The 20830-nt window shown below is 45.1% G+C and overlaps 5 protein-coding genes across 6 annotated transcripts in view; 1 reads left to right on the top strand and 4 right to left on the bottom strand.

The window, feature by feature from the left end:
• The window catches only part of LOC137791994 (solute carrier family 12 member 6-like), a 21888-nt gene extending 18982 nt beyond the window's left edge, over positions 1-2906 (bottom strand). Inside the window, exons 1-2 of the mRNA XM_068587311.1 lie at positions 2750-2906; positions 1-61 (exon numbers count right to left, since the gene is read on the bottom strand). The exon at positions 1-61 is cut by the window's left edge and continues 682 nt beyond it. The gene's annotated coding sequence lies outside the window, so the exon portion shown is untranslated. The remainder of the gene's footprint in view (positions 62-2749) is intronic.
• Positions 2907-3528: 622 nt separating this feature from the next.
• On the bottom strand, positions 3529-4988 carry nop10 (NOP10 ribonucleoprotein homolog (yeast)). The gene is made up of 2 exons (XM_068588078.1): positions 4795-4988; positions 3529-3956 (listed from the first exon to the last, which is right to left on the bottom strand). The coding sequence occupies exons 1-2, from the start codon at positions 4846-4848 to the stop codon at positions 3816-3818; spliced, it is 195 nt and encodes a 64-aa protein (XP_068444179.1). The 5' UTR covers positions 4849-4988; the 3' UTR covers positions 3529-3815.
• A 435-nt stretch (positions 4989-5423) lies between these two features.
• LOC137792649 (nucleolar and coiled-body phosphoprotein 1-like) lies at positions 5424-8933 on the top strand. 2 transcript variants are annotated; one of them, XM_068588394.1, is made up of 4 exons: positions 5424-5476; positions 5990-6202; positions 6480-6575; positions 6684-8933. In XM_068588394.1, the coding sequence occupies exons 2-4, from the start codon at positions 6020-6022 to the stop codon at positions 8730-8732; spliced, it is 2328 nt and encodes a 775-aa protein (XP_068444495.1). In that variant the 5' UTR covers positions 5424-5476; positions 5990-6019; the 3' UTR covers positions 8733-8933. The 2 variants fall into 2 exon arrangements, with proteins under 2 accessions (XP_068444495.1, XP_068444496.1); XM_068588395.1 differs by lacking the exon at positions 5424-5476 and having other exon boundaries at positions 6011-6138.
• lpcat4 (lysophosphatidylcholine acyltransferase 4) lies at positions 8836-16742 on the bottom strand. The gene is made up of 13 exons (XM_068588396.1): positions 16235-16742; positions 15265-15628; positions 14904-15016; positions 14419-14479; positions 14174-14232; positions 12982-13016; positions 12239-12293; positions 11981-12063; positions 11105-11230; positions 10853-11009; positions 10432-10524; positions 10161-10296; positions 8836-9451 (listed from the first exon to the last, which is right to left on the bottom strand). Exons 1-13 carry the CDS (start codon positions 16322-16324, stop codon positions 9300-9302), a joined length of 1524 nt encoding a protein of 507 aa, XP_068444497.1. The 5' UTR covers positions 16325-16742; the 3' UTR covers positions 8836-9299.
• Positions 16743-18377: 1635 nt separating this feature from the next.
• Positions 18378-20778, bottom strand: emc4 (ER membrane protein complex subunit 4). The gene is made up of 6 exons (XM_068587863.1): positions 20649-20778; positions 20196-20328; positions 19991-20105; positions 19681-19834; positions 19426-19586; positions 18378-18909 (listed from the first exon to the last, which is right to left on the bottom strand). The coding sequence occupies exons 2-6, from the start codon at positions 20291-20293 to the stop codon at positions 18874-18876; spliced, it is 564 nt and encodes a 187-aa protein (XP_068443964.1). The 5' UTR covers positions 20294-20328; positions 20649-20778; the 3' UTR covers positions 18378-18873.
• Positions 20779-20830: the final 52 nt, after the last annotated feature.

The following is a 20830-nucleotide window of genomic DNA, read 5'->3' as shown; positions in this document are numbered from 1 at the left end:
GGAGACTGTGGCTGCTCGTCCGTCTCTCCGCCGCTTCTCAAGAAAAAGTACAAATGTCTTTCTAATGACGGCACCCATCGGTGGTCACAACCGGGGGAGGGGGTTGAGGAGGCGTCATCATGGGGAAAGAAGAGAGATAAGAAAGAAAAACAATAAAGCAGAAATTAGTTTACACAGCAAAACAACTGCTCTTGCAAAACTTAGTCACCAAAGGTTGTCATTGTCAGGCGGCGCTTGTATGTTTATGCGTTTACGAGTAAAAAAAAATCAGTGTTAAAGAACTTCCTCTTTAATAGGTTTCACTTTTTAGGGAAACAGTTCAGCAACAGCGTGAAGTCCACCTATGTGCTCTCAAAGCAACAGATGCAGGCTTCAACACGCCCTCCCCTTCCTTCTTTCCTTACTTAAATAAATGGGACATTCCTATCTTTTTGTAGCAAGTTAACTGAGCTAAACTAACCCTTAGAAATATTTGACCGGGGTAATTACCCTTCCAAAATGAAGGGAGGTTGTTAAACAATAACAAGCGAGACTCAAACCGATGGCCCCGAGAGCCGTGCAGGTGCAGAGTCATCCTTGCAATGTGCCCTCCTCCTTGTCTGGGGGGAAGAACAAAAAAAAAAGGACAAGACAGGACAGGGGGGTGAAGCTGAATGGTTGTTTAAGCTTGGGTTCATAATTTAATTATTAAAAGAGAGCGGTTCCAACCGGTTGCGGCAGTAGCTGCCGGCTGTTTTCTCTCCCTCTGCACAGAACACTTTCCTGTTTTCTAACGCTGCTTCACACCCTCTGTCCACACTGAGTGATGGACAGGGAGGGGGGGAGATAAAGAGACGCAATACTTGTTTTGCCGGTTCAACAAAAAAAAGTCTTCCTCAAAAGAAGGGGAGTGGGTTGAGTTTAATTTGCTCAAACTTCCAGCTTCTAGTGTCCCGTCACGGCAGGGGAGTCGAGGCCCATCCCAGCATTGGTGCAATAGGAGGCTGGGAAACACCCCTGGAGAAGTTATTGGTCTAGACACTCGAGTCTAGACAAACACATTCAGACCTTTTGGGCGATCACGCATCTTCAATACAACGCACAGCTTTGGAAAAGAGTTCGGCGGGCGAGAGGAAACCAGTTGGACACACAAGGAGAAAATGCCAACGTCAGCGCTCGCGTTATCTCCTCTCGCACTGTGCCAGTCACTGATGTATTAATACATCATGGGACGGTCTCCCACAGGGTGTTATCAATACCGTGGCACAGCTTTATTGCAGCATGTTCCATTGTGAAACATAGGTGTTCTCCTTCTTTTGGTGTGTGTGTGTGTGTGTGTGTGTGTGTGTGACTGCAGACGTTTGTTCCTCTTATCGCTATGAAGTACGACAATATGTGGTTACTATAACATGTTAAGATTCCTCTTTCTCTCCACTGTGTTGGCCTCAGCAGTAATATAAAGAGCATCACAAGGTTCAGAACATTTTGTTCTCCTTTCTGGACATTCAGCTCTGATTTGTACCTTTTTTTTTGTTACTTGTGCATATAACATGATTGTTATTATGCTCAGTTACATAAATACAACACTGCTGTATCACTAATAATTGTTTTTTGTATATATAGTTAGCATTGTACAACCCTAAATGCTCACAGTCCCCACGTGTCATAAACAAATACGTCACCTAGTTGACCTAAAGTCAATATGAACTGGGACTTTTCGTTATGTTGTTCAAATACAATACATTATAAGGCGGATGCAGGTTGTTTAATGTTCATTTTCTGGGTTGTTATCCACGTGTAATGGTCAGCAAACGGCTGTAACGTCACCTGTCATTTAACATTAAGTTTACCAATCTTCAGTAAAGTACCGCATCACCACCTCGGGACTACTCCCCGCAACGCCGTCGCAATAATGACCAAAAACAAACGTATAAATGGGCGTCTGAGGAGACGATGTGACCCGGCTGCCTTACCTCTAGCCGACGGTCTCTGCCCTCCCTCGGGGCACTCGAGTTAATCAATATGATCCAGTGGGCATTGCGTTTATCCAAACACGCCTCCATTAATGAGGATAACCATCCTCTAAACCATCCGACGGCAGCAACTTAAAGAGCGCCCGTTGGACGGTGATCCCCCGCGTGCTAACCGCCACTCAGCTGCCCGCCGTAAGCCAATTAAGCTCGCCATAATAATTCTGGCTTGAACCGGTCAGTGAACACCTCCCGATAATAATACGGCGTTTGTAACATTTCACAATAAAAAAACAATATTACAAATGTGAAACACGTGAGCAGATGTGTTTTTCCTCCCTCAAGAGAGAGAGAAGAAGAAGACGAAAAGGAGGGGAATGCGGCAACCGACCCGAAGCTGCGGTTTCTGGGTTTCCAGGCAACAACACGCATTAGAAAACCGGCTAAATTCGAGAGAAAGGCGCGCGCAGTAGAAATGAAACAAACGGCAGGCGGAATTAGCTTCGGCGCTGACGGACGTTGACAACCGTACAATGGGGAGCGGCGTGTCGGACGGGTGAGGCATCCCCCCGGGCGGCTGTCGGTACCCAATCCCCCGGGTGGCTGTCCGTACCCGGGGCGATGTATCGACGCGAGCCCCCACCCCCGGCCGCTTCGCTTCAGTTGGTCCCGGCTAACCCGACGTTAGCTAGCAATGCCGCTGATAAACTCCGCGGACCTCCGGTTTATTTCACTGACAGCGACAAATGCTCGCTGGGAAATATCGAAGTGAACACGTTAGGCACGTAAAAAGCACATACCTGGCCCAAATTCCCCGTGAAGAACGCCTCCGCCGTACGGCTTTTTTCAGTTACATCTGGGAAGATTTGGCTCCTCTCCCAGGTTTTATCGCACTTTTTTTTTTTTGTCCAACCGACCCAACAAAAAAAAAAACATGCGAGCGCGCCTGGCTGGTCCTCTGTCGCTTGCCGTCGTTCTTACAAGATTGCGCATGCGTGAGGACGAACAAGCGGCTCGTGCCTTGGGGCTGGGAAATGTAGTCCATAAATTATGATAAATAAATGACTGTTTAAAACTTTTTTCCAACGCTACATGCTTCAAATGTAAGTTTTAAAATACATAATCATTATAGTAGTGACAGCAATACTGATAGGTTTATAAATATGAACTCAAAGTATTTATTTTATTTTCAATAAAAGTATTTGCTCTTAATACTCTTGTAGTTTTATTTACGGTTGCTTTTATATTGTTGTATTAAGACTGACTTCTTCCACCACTTAGTGTCTCATCCACCAAACCAAGACGAGTAAATGTGTACATGTGCTATTGAATATGCATTGTGTTATGTATGTGTGCCTTTGACTTAAGCATTTCCTTTTGCCGGCTCTTAATCAACACTGGTTTATAAGATTCGAAGAGTTCTGACGTGTTCATTTGTGATTTAGATCTGGTGACTGGAAAAGCCGTAACAATACAGTCTTTTCATTAACACCATTAATGGAGCTCTCATTCTTTGTTTTGAAACATCTCTATTCAGGTTTCATTCTTTAGTTTATTATCTGGATTTCATACAAAAAGAGTCGCGAGCCTACAAATCACCAACCCAACATTTATTCCACATGAAAACAAATTTAAAGCATAATCAAATGAACGTCGACAAATAACGGTACATAAAAAGAAGATCCTCAACATCGATCACAGCTGATATCCAATGCAGGAACAGCCCCCGAAATGTGGGTGAAACCGAGGACAAATCCCGACTGCACGCTCATACGGTGTGATCCTGAATCTGTGTTTTTTATCAACTTTACAGTCCCAATCTTCGCCTGTGGCGCTCCTCTTCTCGGTCTGGTCTCCCTCCACCTCTCACAGAACCGGTCTTGGCTGCTGGGTGAGCAGAAGGCCGAAACGTTTCTTCACCGTCACCCGGTGTCGGGAGAACTTGTCGTCTGGGGAGAAGCGGGCCGGGTGGGCCGAGCTGGTGGGGTCCCCAGCAGGACCAATCTTCTGTTGGTGTCGAGGAGAGAGAAAGCAAAGCAACTCAGTTTATTCCATCACGGGGCGATCATAAAATAAATGCAACCTCAGATCAACACGTCTGACTGAATCGACTCCTTGTTGTGATAAATTCAGAAAAATAAAACAGTTGGGGAGAAAGAATGTATAATTTACTTGATAAGCATTTACTTGAATACTGTTTTTTTTTGCAGACTAATTCGACATATATCTCTTGTTATGCAACCTAATGACCACAATAACTTAATCTGCTTGAGTAGAACCACTAAGGAAAGTTATATTTATTGTCGATCTTAATTTATAGCACACTGTTTATGTTACATGCAATTTATAGCGCAATAAATGTGTGTTTATACATATTTTCTCTTATTATTTTCTGTGTGGTGATACGATAACGATGGTATTTAATATTAGACAAGTATCAGTTTGTGACGTTAGCAAAGGTGGATTTGGTTCAGGTAAAGAACAAAAACCTGCCCGATAATAATACGTTTTTTTTTAACTGGATTGATTACATTATTAAGTCATCTTTTCACCATATAGAATAAGTTAAATGAAAGTTGCAAGTCACGAGCTCTAAATTTAAAATAACCTTTTTTGTGTGTATTGCGTTTCCCATTAAACATTACAGATTAAATTAAGGTCTCGAGCTAACGTGATACTTAATAATAATGTTATTTAGAAAATAACCTGCATCAACAAACAGTACGATATATGTACTATATATTTCATTAAATACGCCACAGTATTTATGAGCTACTTTAAAATAGAAGAACACGGTATCGTAACAGAGTACATTTCCAGAAGCAGGACGTAAACACAACGTTACCTTCAGAGTGTAGACTCTCTCTCCGGCTTCATTTATGTAAAACTGCAGGAACATTTTGACGAAAACGTGATTTAAGAGCCTCAAAAAGTATAAAACACGTTGTTTTATCGCGTAAAACAACTCGGAAGTCGAAGCTAACGAGTTCTTCGTCCCGGGGATCCCACGTGCGGCGGAGTTTCTCCTCGCGGATAGCAGGGCGGATATCCGGTTTACAAATCAGAGCGCGGGGCATCCTGGGTAATGGAGTTTCATAGTCGTAAAATCGTTTTAAAATTGATTTTATACAATATTATATTGTATAAACGAATAGAACAATATATTCCAACGATATTGTTTTACATTTATGGTTTTATGAACAACAATATGATAATTAATTTGCTGAACACAAGCGTGAAAATGTAGTTTTTAGTATTAGTTTTACAATACAGTTGTAAATAATCAATTTAAATCAGTTCACAAAATAACAAATATTTACCTGGCTATAAATATAATTTATAATATATATGAATTCTAAATAAAATAATAAATTATATAAAACTTTTGGAGGTCTGTAATATTTCTATGCACAGAGTCTTCTGTCAAAAGAAAACAAATCCACCAGAATGCAGTTTGTTTTTAAACATGCTGCAGATGCAAACTGATTCATTGGTTGAAAACGATTCATTCCTCGCATGAAAGAAAGGTAAGCAAGATGATGATATATGACCGACAATTAGTTTCGGCTTAGGGACAACGTTTTTTGAGGCTTTTCACTTGAAACTGAGCTAAACTTTTAATAATGGCGGTTTACTGACATATTGCAAAAACTGTAAATACTGAAATTGCATCACTAAATAAGGGCCAAAAGTTTATATGAGAGTGCAGAAGCCGTATAAGTCTTGTGTTTCAACAATGTATGAAATGTGAATATGTGAATACAAATGTGTAAATGAAGAAAGATATTGTATGAGTAAGTGGCAATAGGAGCATGAGATACTGTATATTTTAGATTATCTTCCTTCTTCTTATACTACTGTTTATTCTCATGTATGGCTGTTCCCTTTAAATCATCAATCTGTATATTCTGTATATTCTACTCTCACTAAATACTTATTGAGTAGTTTGGTGCTAGAAGACATTTCAACAATGTGATTTGTGCGTCTCTGCTGTTTTAATCGCTCAAATTGCTGTTGGTTATCTCACTTTCCTCTGACAGCTACAAGCCAGAAACGCACAGCGATACACGATGGACACGATGCTGTTTTCTCTTCCGGAGATCATCCTGAGCGACGTGGAAGAGCCTGATTCCACTCAGGGCCCCATCACCTCGGCGCCAAACTCAAACTTGGAGTCGGGCTCCTACCGGTCGGTCCCGCCTTACATGTTGTTCCCCATTTCACCGCCTCAGTCCTGGTTCGTCCCGCCGGAGGTTCGTCCCGTATGAAGGCTGGAAAGCACATGATCTGTTACCTTTAAAAGCGAAGATTCTTACTCGTAACATTATTACTGTAGTGGAGCTTCAAAAGACTTGGGACGCTATCAAGTGGCATTATGGGAAATGTAGGATACAGAGGGCGTAGCTCATGCTGGCGAGTAGAAGTCAGGAGGGTCAGAAAGGCTTCTGCTGTTTCGGTTTTGAGGATTCTTTGTAAAAATCTGTCCTCCTCAAGCCCCTTAAATGTATATTATCAATCTCTTTCTCTCAGGTGGAGTCGATGCTGAATACAGAGTACCTGGACCCGCCCCTCGCTCCAGATCCAGATCCCATTGACCTTCTTTCATACAGGGAACTTTTGATGGAGGTAATAGGTCAAAACAACACGTCACAACATTTGACATGCAGGATAAAGGTTACTGAGAGAACAGGTTCGAATGACTTTAAATCTTGTATTTCTCCTCTTGCTCAACAGCTTTTGAATGTGATCCAGCAGCAGTTAGCGGACCTGTCCGCTGCCGCCTCCGGCATCGTGACTTCTGGCCCCGAAGAAGCGGCTTCGTCGCGTGTGGAGGAACCGGCACCGCCGGGCTCACGGTCCGACACAAGCCCGAACCAGGACGGACAAAGAACACCTCCGGGGAACACGAGCCCAAGTGAAGGTTGGACCATTGGCTCCCCCGTCGTCCCTTCGCAAGCCGACACCTCGCCGTCTCCCCTCGACCACGACGACTGCCTTTTCAAGGCCCACATTGCTTCTCAGCAGTTGTTTCCCAAAACCTCCCCGGCCGGCGGTATGGCTTCGGCTTCGGAGGCGAGAGACGCCGGAGCGTCGGCGGAGACGCCTGGAGGCGCAAAGCCAGAAGAAGCCTTGACGTCCCTCTCAGACCTCGGGGACACGCAGTCAGCTCAGGCGTCCCAGGAAGGACCTCGACCGGGGGACCCTCCTGCATCCGAGTCCCCCTCAGCACCAAGTGTTTCATTGGCCGATCAGGATCCTCTTGCAGCCGAGTCCCCCTCAAGACCAAGTGTTTCAGGGGCTGACCAGGACCCTCCTGCAGCCGGGTCCCCCTCAAGACCAAGTGTTTCAGGGGCCGACCAGGACCCTCGCACCGCTGCTGTCGAGGATCCTGCTTCCGGTTTCGGAGACGATTTTCCAGCCGGCCCTCCAGCTCCGAGTGTCCCGGCGTTGACGCCTCCTCGCCCACTGCCTCCGATGAGAGAGCCGGAAAACATGAACTCCAACTCTCGTCCCGAAGCAACTCCCGAGTCCTCTAATGCAGACTCTTGCGATCGCCCAGTTGACGTCGTTTTATCAGAGCCGGCGTCTCCTGAACTAAAGGCGGAACAAGGGGGCGAGACGGCGATAAAAGAGGCAACGCAGAAACAAACCGCCACGAAAGCGAAGGAGGGAAGGTCGACGAAGAAGATCGCCAAGCGGAAGGAGAACGCAGACAAAAAGACAAAAGCCAGACGCAGTCTGAGGCCGTCGAGTCAAACTGAAAACCCCAAAGCGATGCTGAGGGACGAACCCACGACAGAGGAAGCAGAGGAGAAGAAAGCGTGTGAAAAGGCTGAGAAGGAACCAGAGAGGGTCGGGGTGGTTTCTCAAAAGCAGAAGAGACGGTCGTCAGGAAGAAGAACGTTGTCTCAAGACCAAACACCGAGACCAGAGATCGGAGAGAGGGAACGTCGTCGAAAACCAGAAGGGGAGAAGCAGAAGCTCGAGGTCAAGGACCCCGACGCGAGCAGCGGACCGGGGGCAGGAAGCGCCCTGACGATGGAGGTCCCGCAAGAGGAGAGAGAGTTCGGTGAGGGGGCTCGAATGTCCGGTATCACGAGGAGAACCACGAGCGCGACGACTGAGGAACGAGAGCAGCCGACTCCTCCTCCGCCCGCCGCGAAAGCCAGAGGGAGAGGCAGACACCCGGGCGTGGAAATCCAGGACCATGGCACACTAGAAGGAAAGGCGAGCGAGGAGGAAGCCGGGCGGCGGACTCTGACAGTTTTAAGTCAGATGAGGAGAAGCAGAAGAGAGAAGACCAGCGAGGACAAGGTGGGTCCGGCTGAAGCTTCTCCGCAGAGCCCAAAGGTTCAGACCGACACTCGTTCGACAAAAGACTCGACGGAGGAGTCGTCGGGGGAAGAAGGCCAGCGACTCCCAGACAAGAGGAAACGCGCCGACGTCTCCGGGATCGACTGCTTGAGGTCACAAAGTGCGTCACGTCGACGGGCGAACCCGGTGGAGGTGGAGGCCGGACGGCGCAGCCTCGCGGAGAGTCCGCGGAAAAGGCCGAAAACATCCGGCTGTGAATGGAGCCCGACCCCGACGGGAAGCAGCGTGAAGGCGAAGGATGGAAATGCTCTGAAAGCAGCAGGAAGAAGAGAAGGAACCAGGAGAAGGTGCAGAAAAGGTCGCGGCCCATGTTTCCCAACGCGGCTTTCCAAGAAGTTACCCACAAAGTACCAAGACTTCACATTGTGCAAAGTGAAGACGCGCAGCCGGACGCTGGGTAAAGAGTAGAGGAAGACGAGAAGAGGAAGAAAACGCTCTCAGGAAGATTATTATTATAATTATTTTTGAGTTTTGGGATGAAAGATACAGAAAGAATGCGATTGACAGCTCCTGAAAAAGAAATTCACAGTTTAATTTATTAAGGATAAAAAATATTCACATGCAAAAATGTAAGAATTAATTTACGTAAAATAAACGTTTTGATTTACAGAGATTTTTCTTTTTTTTTGCACATTACTATTGTCCTGTTTAAGAAAAACACAAAAAGGCCACGTACAAAAGAGGGAATTACATAAATAAGACTTTTCATGTAAAGTAAAGAAATCTTTTAACATCTGGAGCAACACATCAAGATGTCTGTTGGGCAATAAAAACAATTGCACTGTAAACATACAAGTCTTCAAATACACAAGAGACACACACACACACACACACACACACACACACACACACACACACACACACACACACACACACACACTTAAAAAAATACAATCCTTTGTCGATTATTCTGGTTCAATACGTCTTGTCAGCTGCGTTTAACGTCCCGTAAAAAGCAGAATCCACGTTTCTTCCTCATTCAAACTTTTTGTTGTCGTTGTGCGTGCTCCTGTTGTTGTTGACAGTCTTCCCGTCGGCCGGCCGGGAGCCCGCCTCCTCGGGCCGCATGTACTCGCTCGCCACTCTGTGATAGGTCGGGTCGGTCGTCAGCACTCGCAGCAGATTCTCTGTTTGGTGTAAAAAGGGCGGATTAAAATTTTTATAAAACACTAAATTGTCACCTGATGAAACGCACGTGTCAGTTGCCTTTTTGCTTCATCGAGTTACTAAAGATATCTTACAGAAGAAGAGGAAACAGACAGATAAATATCACATCCGGTCAGGCAGAAACATTTGCCTTAAGGCGCTTTTTCTTTAAATCATAGAGTAAACTGAGATATATTTATGAACGTTTAAATGTTAGTTATCTATCTATCTATCTATCTATCTATCTATCTATCTATCTATCTATCTATCTATCTATCTAGAGTGCATCTGGATTTGTTTTCAATTATAACAATCATTTGTACGAAATAGGATTGTTTTTTGACAAAGTGTGTTTTCTTCTTAATGTTTTAACCGCTATATTTTTGAATATTTAGAATAGATTAGATTAGATATTCCTTTATTCGTCCTGCAGAAGGGACATTCACAGACTTACAGCAGCAAACAGGAACTCTCAAAACCTCCAGAGCAATTTTGTTGAGGTCAAAGTCTTAAATAATAATAAATTGAATTCAATTGAAAACAATTGAATTCAGTCTTCTTCACAGGAACTAAAGAGGCTCACTGTATGTTCTGATGTTGCCTTAAAATCCTATAAAAGTCAAATGGAGTCACAGTCGCCTGTTTTATCCCAGGACTATCGCAGCGCCCTCAGTGCGGAGAGCCGCTCACCTTCAGTGAGCGCGCCGCAGCCGGCGGCCTGAGCGTACAGCTCGGCGGTGTGACGCTGAGGGAAGTCCAGCAGCGCCGCCATGAGGTCCGTCAGCTCCTCTGCACTCAGGCGGCTTTGGCCCTCTGCGTCGAACAGCTGGAGGGCAACGAGACATTTAGAAGAGGAGGGGGAGGAGGAGGAGGAGGAGGAGGAAGAGGAGGAGGAGGATAAGACAAAGAAACAAGACGTCGGCTCCTCTATCTCCGGTCAGAAACCAGAAACCAGACTCACGGTGAACGCCGTGTGAAGCAGCGGCTTGAAGCCCACGCATCCCGACAGAGCGGCGACAGTCAGATAGAGCGGCCGGAGGTCCACCGTCTCATCCTGAAACAAAGAAAACATGCTTTATTACACGTTTTTGGACACAGTTTTTACTTATTCTTAATAAAAGTGCGAGCAGAGACAGAAACAGGTATTTAACTCATTTGCTAGTTGGAAACATGCAGCTCTCAGATCATTCCATTCACTTTAGGATGAATATTATCATTGTGGATTTCAGTTTTCTCATGATAGAGCGCTTTTCTCGGGACTCAAAAGGATCATCTTCTTCTTCTGTACATCTTGTTCTCGTTACTGGTCAACATGGACTCCTAAAACCCGATAACTCATCTACAGGAAACACAAACGCCTGTGACGAAGAAGAAGTAAGAACCTTGGAGTAAATGTCTCGGATCGCGTCGTCCGTGTCGACGTCCGTCAGCCCGAGGACGAGGGAGAGCTCTTCCGTGCTGACCTTCGACCCCCGAGCTCCCGACCGACACCTGTCAATCATTCTGTCCAGTGCCGCCGCCAGTTGTGGCGCTCCCAGACTGAGATGGAGAGAGAGAGAGAAGAAGCTGGTGAGAGGCATGAAGTGAATAACTCCTCTGTGAGGGGCGGGATGGAAACGCAGATCTGCTCTCACCCGCCGCCTCGCAGCAGCTTCAGCGCTTTCCTGGCGGGAGACTCCAGCGGCAGCGAGAGGCCGCCCAGCTTCTCCACGGGAACCCGGCCCTCCATCACGTAGGCCGTGGACGGGATTCCAAGGGCCCTGTGGCGCAGGAGAGAGGTGCATTATGGGAGACGTCGTACGTCATCTCTGCTGAATGTGATCCGATAACCGAGACGGGCGTCAGAAACCTCCAAAACCTTTCCCGCATCACAAGATGCGTCTTTGTGGAGCGATGGGATGGAGTGTGTTGCTTCACGGAGAGTAAAAACATGCAGTGCACGAAATAAAACTGCAAATCAAGACCCGAAATACACACAACTGCTGCTCAGTAGAGGTGGGAATCTCCAGAGCTCCCACGATACAATATCATCACAATACTTAAGTCTCGATACGATATTATCGCAATACATTGAGTATCGCGATATAATGCGATTTATTACATTTTTTTCAACCCAAAATTGTCCCCAAAGGAAAACTTTGTTACCAAAAAAAATGTATTTTATTTTTCTAGGACAAAACATTTACGTTTTTATTTAAAAGTACTTTTATACACATTTTCTATTCCATCTGGATATTTAATATTCTTGTTACTGTTCATTATTTGATTTGGTTTTGTTATCGTTCTACTGTTTATTTATATTACTTGATTTTTTATCTTTATTTATTGTGAGCAATGCTTTTGTAATCCTGTAATTTCCCCACTGAGGGACTAATAAAAGATTATCTCATCTCATCTTATTTCTACCAACAGCTCCCATCAGGAGATGAATGGAGCATGATCTCATGTGATAATATGACCGACATGCACCTGACATAGTGACATGAATCATATGGCGTCTGCGTACGCACTTGGCCATGAGTTTCTGGACGTTGTCTGCGTACAGGTTGGGGTCATCCTTCTCCTCCTGGGACGGGGAGTAAACCGGAAGGAACTACAGCACGAGAAAGAAAAACACCTTTTTACAACACTTTTATCAAAAGTACAGCTGTCTCCATTCACTGCTTCACACAGCAGTGATGTCAGAGTGCTGAACACACACAGAGCACCTCAACCACAGCATGCGACACATATCTATTGTTATTGAGACTAATAAACGGTAAAATGACCTCGATGGTGACTCTGGTGTAGAGCTGAGAGGTCGTGTGCCACACCGCCTGCTTCCTGAGAGACAACACATCACATTTAAAGTACATATTACTACTCATATTACTGGTTTTGTCAGAAGAAGTCTGGCGGCTTTTGGAGCGAGCGCAGAAAGAATCTAAATATAGATGGCACATGTTCAAAACATTGTTTTGTTTAGGCGTCTAAAACCTCGTAATAAACATGATATTTTTAACAATGAATGTGGCATTATGGGAAACGTGTTACATTACGGTTTGAATCTGATATGGATGAATACAATTTTTGTTCATTTAGCTAATCCAGCAAATTAACATCAGACTAATTAATTAAGCTACTTTGACCATAAAAATGATAAATTAAAAACAGTTTGACCATAAAGCAGCACTTCTAAGAGTCATTATGAACACGTCTTATTAAAATAAAAGCAGTGGAATCGCCCTGGTGGTGAACATATCGTCTTATTGCCCAACACCTGCTTCTTCTTAATGCAACATGACTAATGTGACCAGAAATGAACTCCAGAACACGCCCAGTCTGCAGTTCACAGCTGTAATAAAGCTGCAGACACAATAAATCCTCCCTCGTGGAGGATGTAAGAGCGAGGATTCAACTTCCTGGTTGATTTCTAAAAATCAAGGTTCTGAGCAGAAACAGGAAGTACAAAGTCCTGCTAGTTGTTAAAGCGTGTGTGTACACAGTGTTGTGAGGAGACAGTTGCACTCACCAGCTCGTTCCTTTGTACGTCCAGCGCACCGTGTCCTGATGAAGAGCAATAAAAACATCTCGTCAGTGAACGCAGCAACGAGTCAACGGAGGAGAAGAAAACTAAAGCGCGTCCTTCAGCAGGCGGCGTGGAGAGCAGCTGTTGAACCGGTGGAGATAGCGACGCTGGCATGGTTTTCACTGCGTGTGTGTGTGTCTGTACGTATGTGTGTCATTGTGGTTCCCACCTGGAGAGACCTTCTCTCACGGTTTTTGAAATCAGGTCAAAAGGTTAAGCGCAAATCTTTTTACAGGTGCGTAGCCGAGATCTCTACAGTCTGAGCCCGGGGGCCCGAGACCAGAGGGCTGAAGGACGAGGGGAAGTCAGAGACGTGTGTGTGCGTGTGTGTGTGTGCGTGCGTGCGTGCGTAGCAGCACAGCGTTGCTCAGGATCGTTCCAGTGACTTAGTTCCTGATTGGCGATCGTTTCTGCTTTTGAATTATCTCTAAAGATCTTTAAAGTTCATCTCTGGATGGACGACAGTCCTTCAGCATGCAGTCAACAAAGAGCTGATAATCTTTACTTCATCACACACACACACACACACACACACACACACACACACACACACACACACACACCTTCTATTTTTAAACCATCTCTTCAGTATCATGAACGCTCAACTTGTTGTCGGGAAATAATTCCCTCTCTTAATAACACTATATTTATATTTTACATTTACTCTCTCAGTTATCCACACTTTTTATTATTATTTATCATATTTAACTGTCTCTTATTATCATGTTGCTAAAGTAAAGCTTAATTAAAGACTCTATTTATAGCTATCTCAAATAATATAAGGACAAGTGACTTAATTACTTAATTCATCTTCACAAAGTGAGGTAATAAGTAAAGTTTGTGGACATTTGTGTCACTGTTTGTTATCAGTTTTTTTGTGAATCGGTGCATGAAGAAGTTCTGTAAACGTCTTCAGTTTGTTTCCAGCCTCAGACGTTCAGTTCAGAGGTTTCTGACTCTGAGACCTTGAAGAACGGCATTGCTTCCTCCCTGACTGGACAGAAACCCGTTTGAAGCCGAAATAAACACACACAAAAAAAAACATGGACGCTGCGACTCACCAAGCGGCCTCCTCAGGTCGCCTGACTGTCATTAAAATAAAAAACTGCCTAGCAACCCAAATGGCTTCACTCACCGGCTTGTTGGGGTAACGCAACAGAACCGGTTGGACCGGGAGGCCGGCGAGGAAGGCACCTGATGGAAGAGAGAGACACAAAAGAAGAGAGAGAAAGAGAGAGAGACAGAGTGGAAAGACTGGAATGAGAAAGACAACCAGCTGCTGCGCCCTTTTCTCCTCATTCCCGCAACAATTGTACCAAAGGTGAATAAACTGTCGGCATGCAGCGAGTCGCACAGCAGGACAAACCGGACGGGACTCACCGGGTTTGAATTTGATGAGCGCGCTGCCGTTGGTCGTGGTCCCCTCAGGAAACATCAGCATCTGACGTAGAAGGATTAAGACGTGTGACGTGGGAGAAAATACTACACACTGATCATATTTCTACACCAATGACATCACATTCTGGTCCCCAGGTTCCCGTTGCACTGTCCCGAACTCTCATTTAAAAAAAGGAGGATGGCGTTCACGGGAGGAAGACGTGTGTTTTGTTCCCCTCGAGCAGCTGCCATCTAATCTCGATCAGCTGTTTTTTCTGCTGACTCAGCGATACGCACCGCAAAGCAGAGACGTAACGGTCTCAATCGCTCGCCGTGGCTCCTGACGTCAAACCACCAGATAGCTAAAATACGATCAACTAATTGCTGCAACGTGTGAGCGGGTGGTGTCGTTGCAGTGGCTCTGTAAACCACAGCGAGGTGGAGGTGGAGGCGGACAGCGTGTACGCGGCCTGTGAGTGATGTCACACCTGAGGCCAGTAGCCGTTGGAGGTCACCCTCTCCGTGACCTGAGCCACGGCCTTCTTCCTCGACTCGTGGTCCGTCCTGCTCACCATCACCGATTGGTTGAACTCCAGCAGAGCTGAAAACACACACACACACACACACACACACACACACACACACACACACACACACACACACACACACACCCACACGCACACAAACCAAATGTTGTCTTTCTGCTTGAGTGACAATGTAAACAATAAATGTGTATATGTGTGTGTGAAGGTGTATATGTGAGTGAGTGAGTGAGTGAGTGAGTGAGTGAGTGAGTGAGTGTGTGTGTGTGTGTGTGCGTGTGCGTGTGTGTGTGTCACAGCCCCTCACCTCCTACGACCGGCAGGCTGGTGTTCTCCGACCGCGACACCACCGTGGGCAGCTGGGTCGGCATCAGCACCACCATGTCCATGAAGCTGCTGTGAGGCGCCACCACCAGCACCGGCGCCTCCTTCAGGTCCGCCCTGCGACCTTTGACCTCCACCCACAGGAAGCCCAGGAAGAAGAAGGCCAGCCGGCTGAGCCACAGCATGAACGGGTGGAGCAGCCAGCGCCGCCAGCCCTCCACGGGCCGAGCGCGAGCCTCCTCGGACAGGCCGGCCAATCGCAGCCGGGCCAGAGGCCACATGACGAGGAAGCAGAGCACCGTCAGAGCGACGCGCAGGGGGGTGAGGACGCAGCCAAGGAGGACACCCTGGTGACCAGAAGAAGAAGAAAAAAGTTATTTAAAAAACACAGGCACAAGCATGGCTACTGTTTCTGCATCCAGCATCACATGTCAGAGGTTTTAGACGCAAGCTTTACGTCATACGAGGACAAATAATGTCCCTAACATGAGCCGTGACTCACCGCCACGACTGTCAATCACGGAGTAGTGTTAATCTGTGGTTTGTTGTTATTGTCGTACGTCACGCCCAACCTTGATCATTTATGACTCGGCCGTTTTGTTTAGTCACCGACAGTCCGATAGATAAACGTGAAAGACTTTTTGTTCCCTTAAACTCATGTTGAGAAACTGAAGATTAGATTAAATGTACAGTATCCATGCATATATCCCCATATGTCACCGACTCCTTGAGTCCTTTACAAGTACACCATTAGTAGTTAGGAGTCTTGAAAGACATGCTCTGCTCCTGTCAGTCAAATGAATGCCAAACTAGTTTCAGGTGGCAGATTTGAATTTATTTTTAATTTCACTTCCGTCGCTGTTAAATTAAAACCTGCTGTTGTATGTGAACAACCTTACCCTGACCCCTGAACCTTACCCTGAACCCCTGACCCCGTTAAAGATGAAACTTACCCGGATCCTCTGGGTGCTGGTCAGCTTCACCTCGTGGATGAACGGATGTGGATATTCCTGCGTTGCTGAGTGACAGCCGTGCCTCTCCATGGCAACAGTGGTGGAGGCGGGGCACAAACCTCAACGTTCAACTAATGAATAAATACTTTTAAAAAAAGTCTTTACACGGACTTTTCTTGTGAATAAAGTGTTGTTTTTTTCTTCTTATGTTTGTTTTGTGGGTAAAATCCGTCGTTTCCGTCACTTGACAGCTGCGGTTGGACGTGAGAATTAAAAGGAGAAACGTCAGTTAACGTTCAGGTCAAACCAACGAGCCGAGGAGGACAGCGGCCGGAGGACGGAGGGAGGAAACAACAAAAACAGACGACGTTAACTGAACAAACTTAAAATAAACCAAAAAAAAGATAAGGTTTAGTTTAAAAAAAAAAAAAAATTCTGCTTATATCCTCCGCTCGCTGAAAGCGGACGAACGCCGTGAAGGAAACTGCCCATCCTTTTCTCTCTTGTACTCTCCTCCTTACCTGGCCCCGCCCACCTCTCGGCCCCGCCCCCGCCCCTTGTCAGCCCGCCCCCCTCGTGTCTCAGTCCGGCAAGCTGAACCGGTCCCTCACGAAACTATGACCAGAACACTTTTTAGAGGAGGGGGGGTATTAAAGTTCAATCGATTAAATGTGGAATAAAACATATTTTTTATCCATGATAAATACAAAATATGAGATTTTATAAGTGAAAATCATGATTGGTCTTAAATCAAATAACTAAATCAAAGCAAAAGTAAAACCCTCATACATTTAAAATTTACACCCCCCCACCCAAAAAATATATTATTTAAATGAGACTACTGGATTGTGACGTATACATTTTCGGTTTAATTAATCTAATGATGGGCCTAATTACAGTAACATATCTATTGTGGTATTTGAGTAAATGTACTTAAATACATTCCACCAACGTGATACACAAAGTCTAATTATGATAATACTAATACAGAATTATGACAAAAATATTTTAAAAATAATATTTTGCCTATAAATATATATCAGATTAAGGTATTCAAACATATATTATCACATAAATAGCACAATTACCCAGTACTGTATGCACAGATTTATGCTGGATAAAAAGCAGCTACCAGCATAAAATAACATTGACATGAAAAATGACTCATTGCCTTAAAGTTTACTCCTTAAAGGAGTAAAATCTCCAACTTTGACCTCATCTTTCATGTTTTCGGGTGTGTGTGGAGCATCTGTGTAAACGTCTTTGCGTAGTTATTCACACACGGCCGTAACAAAGAGCTTTAGCTCTCTGCTACTCGCCTCTCAGGTTCTCCCTCTGCCCTACCTGCCGGCCTTTGTTCTGCAGGGTGTTGCTGCTGATACCGACGCTCACGCCCACAAGAGCAGCAGCAAGCAGCAGGTAGAAGAAAAAAGGAAGGAAAGTCTATATATATGTTTAATTTGATTAACTCATATATGTTGACGAGGTGTCAATGCAGGTTTTGGCACTTTCAGTCCAACAATGGGGAGTCATTTGGATTTTGTGATAAAATTCACAATATTCTCAATAATCATGGAATTCGAAGGACAAATATATGGATAAAACACAAAAATGGAGATACAGTTTGTTAATTCAATTCCATATTTTCACATTAATATATGTGATATATTATTTTGGCATCAAATGTTTTGACAAACAGTTCAAATAAGGCGTTAGAAATGTCCATTTCTGGCTGAAAAAACACCAGATTTAATGCAAACTATTGTAAATGCATTATGTCCATAAAACTGATTTGCAACCAAACCCCTCGCGGCCTGAAACCAGCGGATATTTAAGGACATCAGAGAGGAAAACGTTCGCTGTGACGTGATGTCAGATTGCACAACCGAGTTGTTTAATCACATTATCTTTGAGATCAAACTTTTCTTTCTTTCTATGCTTGTGACTGAAACCTTTATCAGCTCGAGCAAACAAGTTCTCTCCAATATTTCCGTCTCGATGGCTCAGATCGATGTCGCTGAAGAGTCTGATTACTTGTTTAACAGACGTATATTTTATGCTCAATTTTCCCCGTAGAGAAATTACTTTGTGATATAAAATTCTACGCTCGTCCAACACATCAACGGACACGGTTGAAAACATGTTATTGCAGCCAGAAAAAAATGCTTTATTTATGTCATGTAGCATATAAGTATAAATTAAACAGACTCATAAATTAAAACGGATTAGTAAATGTTGCTGGTTAACGTCAGGAAACCACGAGTTCCACAAAAAAAGAGAAGGAAATACGACTCTAATGGAATAAAACTGTTCCAGACAAAAAGAAAAATGTTATGAGTTATGTAAAGTTCAGTATTAATGACATTAACCCTCTAAAACTGGGTTCAGCCTTCTGTAAAAAAAAACAACAACCTGCGACTGTTATTTCAACTGTAAAAGAAGAATACAGCAGTTCAACGTGATCGTCTGCTGGCTGTTAACCTTTTAATAAAATGTGAACGGGCAGCAAACGAAGAGCTAAAAACATCAAGCAGCAGGACGAAGAAAAGAAACATCAACGTTTCTGTCAAAAAAAACAAAACAAACTAAATGCGTCGTGGAGAACGAGCAACGAATGAACCTCTGTAACCGCGTCCTCTTCACAGCACCATCCCTCCGCCCATGATCTCCAGCCTCTGTGGAGAGGAAAGACGGTAAAATCAAGATGTGACGATTGGCTTCGTTCAGAAATGTTTACAATGGAAATAACTTTTTTCATACTACTGCAACAGAAAAAGGCGTTTTTTTCTCTCATTAAATGCGTATTATATGCAGTATTATATTTTGTTGCATATTGCCTTTAAAAAATCCCCCTCTCAATATAATTAGATGCATGTATTAGAGCCTGACCTATAAATTGGCCAATGAAAACCCTGGATTGATTATACAATCCATGCGTTTCTGTTATTGTGATCCACAAATAGATAGATTTTTTTAGCCCCTCTTTCTTCAAGAGGCTGCCATTGTAAATAAAGTTTGTTCTGATTGACTCAAATGGTAAATAAAAGGTAAATAAAGAGTAAAAAAGGCAAATCCTGCCCTCTACTGGCTGAAGCGTGAACAGCTGCCAGGATGTATGTGTTAAAACCAGAAGTAGTGGATCAAAGATAAAGAACAAAAGGAAGTGAAGCGGCGGTCTCAGCGGCGTTTACCTGAGGCGGTCCTATGAAAGCCAGCCAATCAGAGGAGTGCGTCGGGAGCAGCCCCATCGACTGACACTTGTAGATGGCCAGCGCCGAGCCCAGGACGTTACCCAGCAGGTAGACGAGGCCCTGCAGCCACTGCTGACTGGAGCTCTCCAACAGCTTGAAGGCTGAGAGACACAACGAGAAGGAAGACGTGAGAGACCGAACCCCGCGAGTCTCCGCTCGGGGTCAATGGGCGCCGGGGGGAAGCCGGGTACTCACTGGCCGACATGGACATGAGCGCCTGGATGGGCCTCCAGGCCATCATGCAGACCATCATGATGGGGAAGATGGAGATGGTGTTTCCCGACATGTACATGATGAACAGGTTCATGGGGATCTGCTTCAGGGGCCCGAGGGCCACGTCCCAGCAGCGCTGAGGAGACAAGAAGCAGAGGCCCGAGCTCAGCATTTTCAACTTTTTACTACACTTCCTTTGGGAGGAAAACAGAAACAAACACCACAAATAAGACCGACGTCTCGGCCTGAAGGAGACAAAGGAAGTGACGTCTCTCCGTCTCTCCTCCCTCACCTTCTCCACCAAGTTCTTGTCCGTCTCCTGGATGCTGGTGTCGGGGACGGGCTTCTCAGAGTAGCCGATGGGGTACACAACGTCTCCCTGACCGCCCTGCCGGTCGCCACGGCTCCTGCAACGCACAACGTTTGATGGATGTGCTTCTTTAAAAAAAAAAAAGTCTCTCTAGGTCACGTGTTTGGATGCACTCTGGTTTGTTTACCTGCTGTTGCCCAGACTCAGCTCCAGAGCCCACTTCATCCTCCTGGCCCCGCTGCCGCCTCTCGTCGACAGAGCTCCTCCTCCTCCTGGAGACGCCATGGCTTCACTGCTGGACCTCAAGAGACTGAAAGCAGCTACATGAAGACATACAATCCAAAATTACGCACAGAAACATATATGGTTGTATCTAATATCTTTATTCAGGTGCCAGCCTTCATACACACATGACACACACACACACACACAGTTAAACAAGCCAAGTGGCGGGCTGTTATACGCAAATATTATTGATTGCTAAAATTACTTAAGGCAATGTGATTGTATTAATAAGAAACTGAACATTAAAAACGACCCCACACGCTGAACATTAGGACGTTTACTATTCCTCGGCTTCGTCAAATATGACGTCACGACTCAAATAAGACAACACAGCGTCACTCACAATCACTCTTACCTTAAATAAACATCCACGCGACTGATAACTGGGTTTTATATCGTTTGTTTGTGTTTTCTTTTGGAGGAAATTAGCACAAAATGTTGCTCGCGGTGCTTGGGAAGGAAGTCGCTCGCTGTTTCCGGGGCACGTAATGATGACGCAGTTACGCTGGTGACCCGGATGTTGCGTCAGTTTCGCCC

This window comes from Clinocottus analis, unplaced genomic scaffold (genome assembly GCF_023055335.1).
Source record: "Clinocottus analis isolate CAN_PGR_092001 unplaced genomic scaffold, fCliAna1.0.p SCAF_21, whole genome shotgun sequence".
Taxonomy (NCBI): Eukaryota; Metazoa; Chordata; class Actinopteri; order Perciformes; family Cottidae; genus Clinocottus; species Clinocottus analis.
The sequence above is the reverse complement of the archived record's forward strand: the minus strand, read 5'-3'. Positions and strand labels throughout refer to the sequence as shown.

Excerpts from the sequence above, each read along its gene's own strand:
- nop10 (XM_068588078.1), bottom strand. The coding sequence starts at position 4,848 with ATGTTCCTGCAGTTTTACATAAATGAAGCCGGAGAGAGAGTCTACACT. Across the intron at positions 3,957-4,794 it reads AGAGAGTCTACACTCTGAAG|AAGATTGGTCCTGCTGGGGA; the intron begins GTAACGTTGTGT and ends CGACACCAACAG.
- LOC137792649 (XM_068588394.1), top strand. The coding sequence starts at position 6,020 with ATGGACACGATGCTGTTTTCTCTTCCGGAGATCATCCTGAGCGACGTG. Across the intron at positions 6,203-6,479 it reads CCTGGTTCGTCCCGCCGGAG|GTGGAGTCGATGCTGAATAC; the intron begins GTTCGTCCCGTA and ends TCTTTCTCTCAG. Across the intron at positions 6,576-6,683 it reads ACAGGGAACTTTTGATGGAG|CTTTTGAATGTGATCCAGCA; the intron begins GTAATAGGTCAA and ends CTTGCTCAACAG.
- lpcat4 (XM_068588396.1), bottom strand. The coding sequence starts at position 16,324 with ATGGAGAGGCACGGCTGTCACTCAGCAACGCAGGAATATCCACATCCG. Across the intron at positions 14,480-14,903 it reads CCAACGGCTACTGGCCTCAG|ATGCTGATGTTTCCTGAGGG; the intron begins GTGTGACATCAC and ends CTTCTACGTCAG. Across the intron at positions 14,233-14,418 it reads GCTCATCAAATTCAAACCCG|GTGCCTTCCTCGCCGGCCTC; the intron begins GTGAGTCCCGTC and ends CTCTTCCATCAG.
- emc4 (XM_068587863.1), bottom strand. The coding sequence starts at position 20,293 with ATGGCGTCTCCAGGAGGAGGAGGAGCTCTGTCGACGAGAGGCGGCAGC. Across the intron at positions 20,106-20,195 it reads CTGAGTCTGGGCAACAGCAG|GAGCCGTGGCGACCGGCAGG; the intron begins GTAAACAAACCA and ends TGTGCGTTGCAG. Across the intron at positions 19,587-19,680 it reads GCTCATGTCCATGTCGGCCA|CCTTCAAGCTGTTGGAGAGC; the intron begins GTGAGTACCCGG and ends TGTGTCTCTCAG.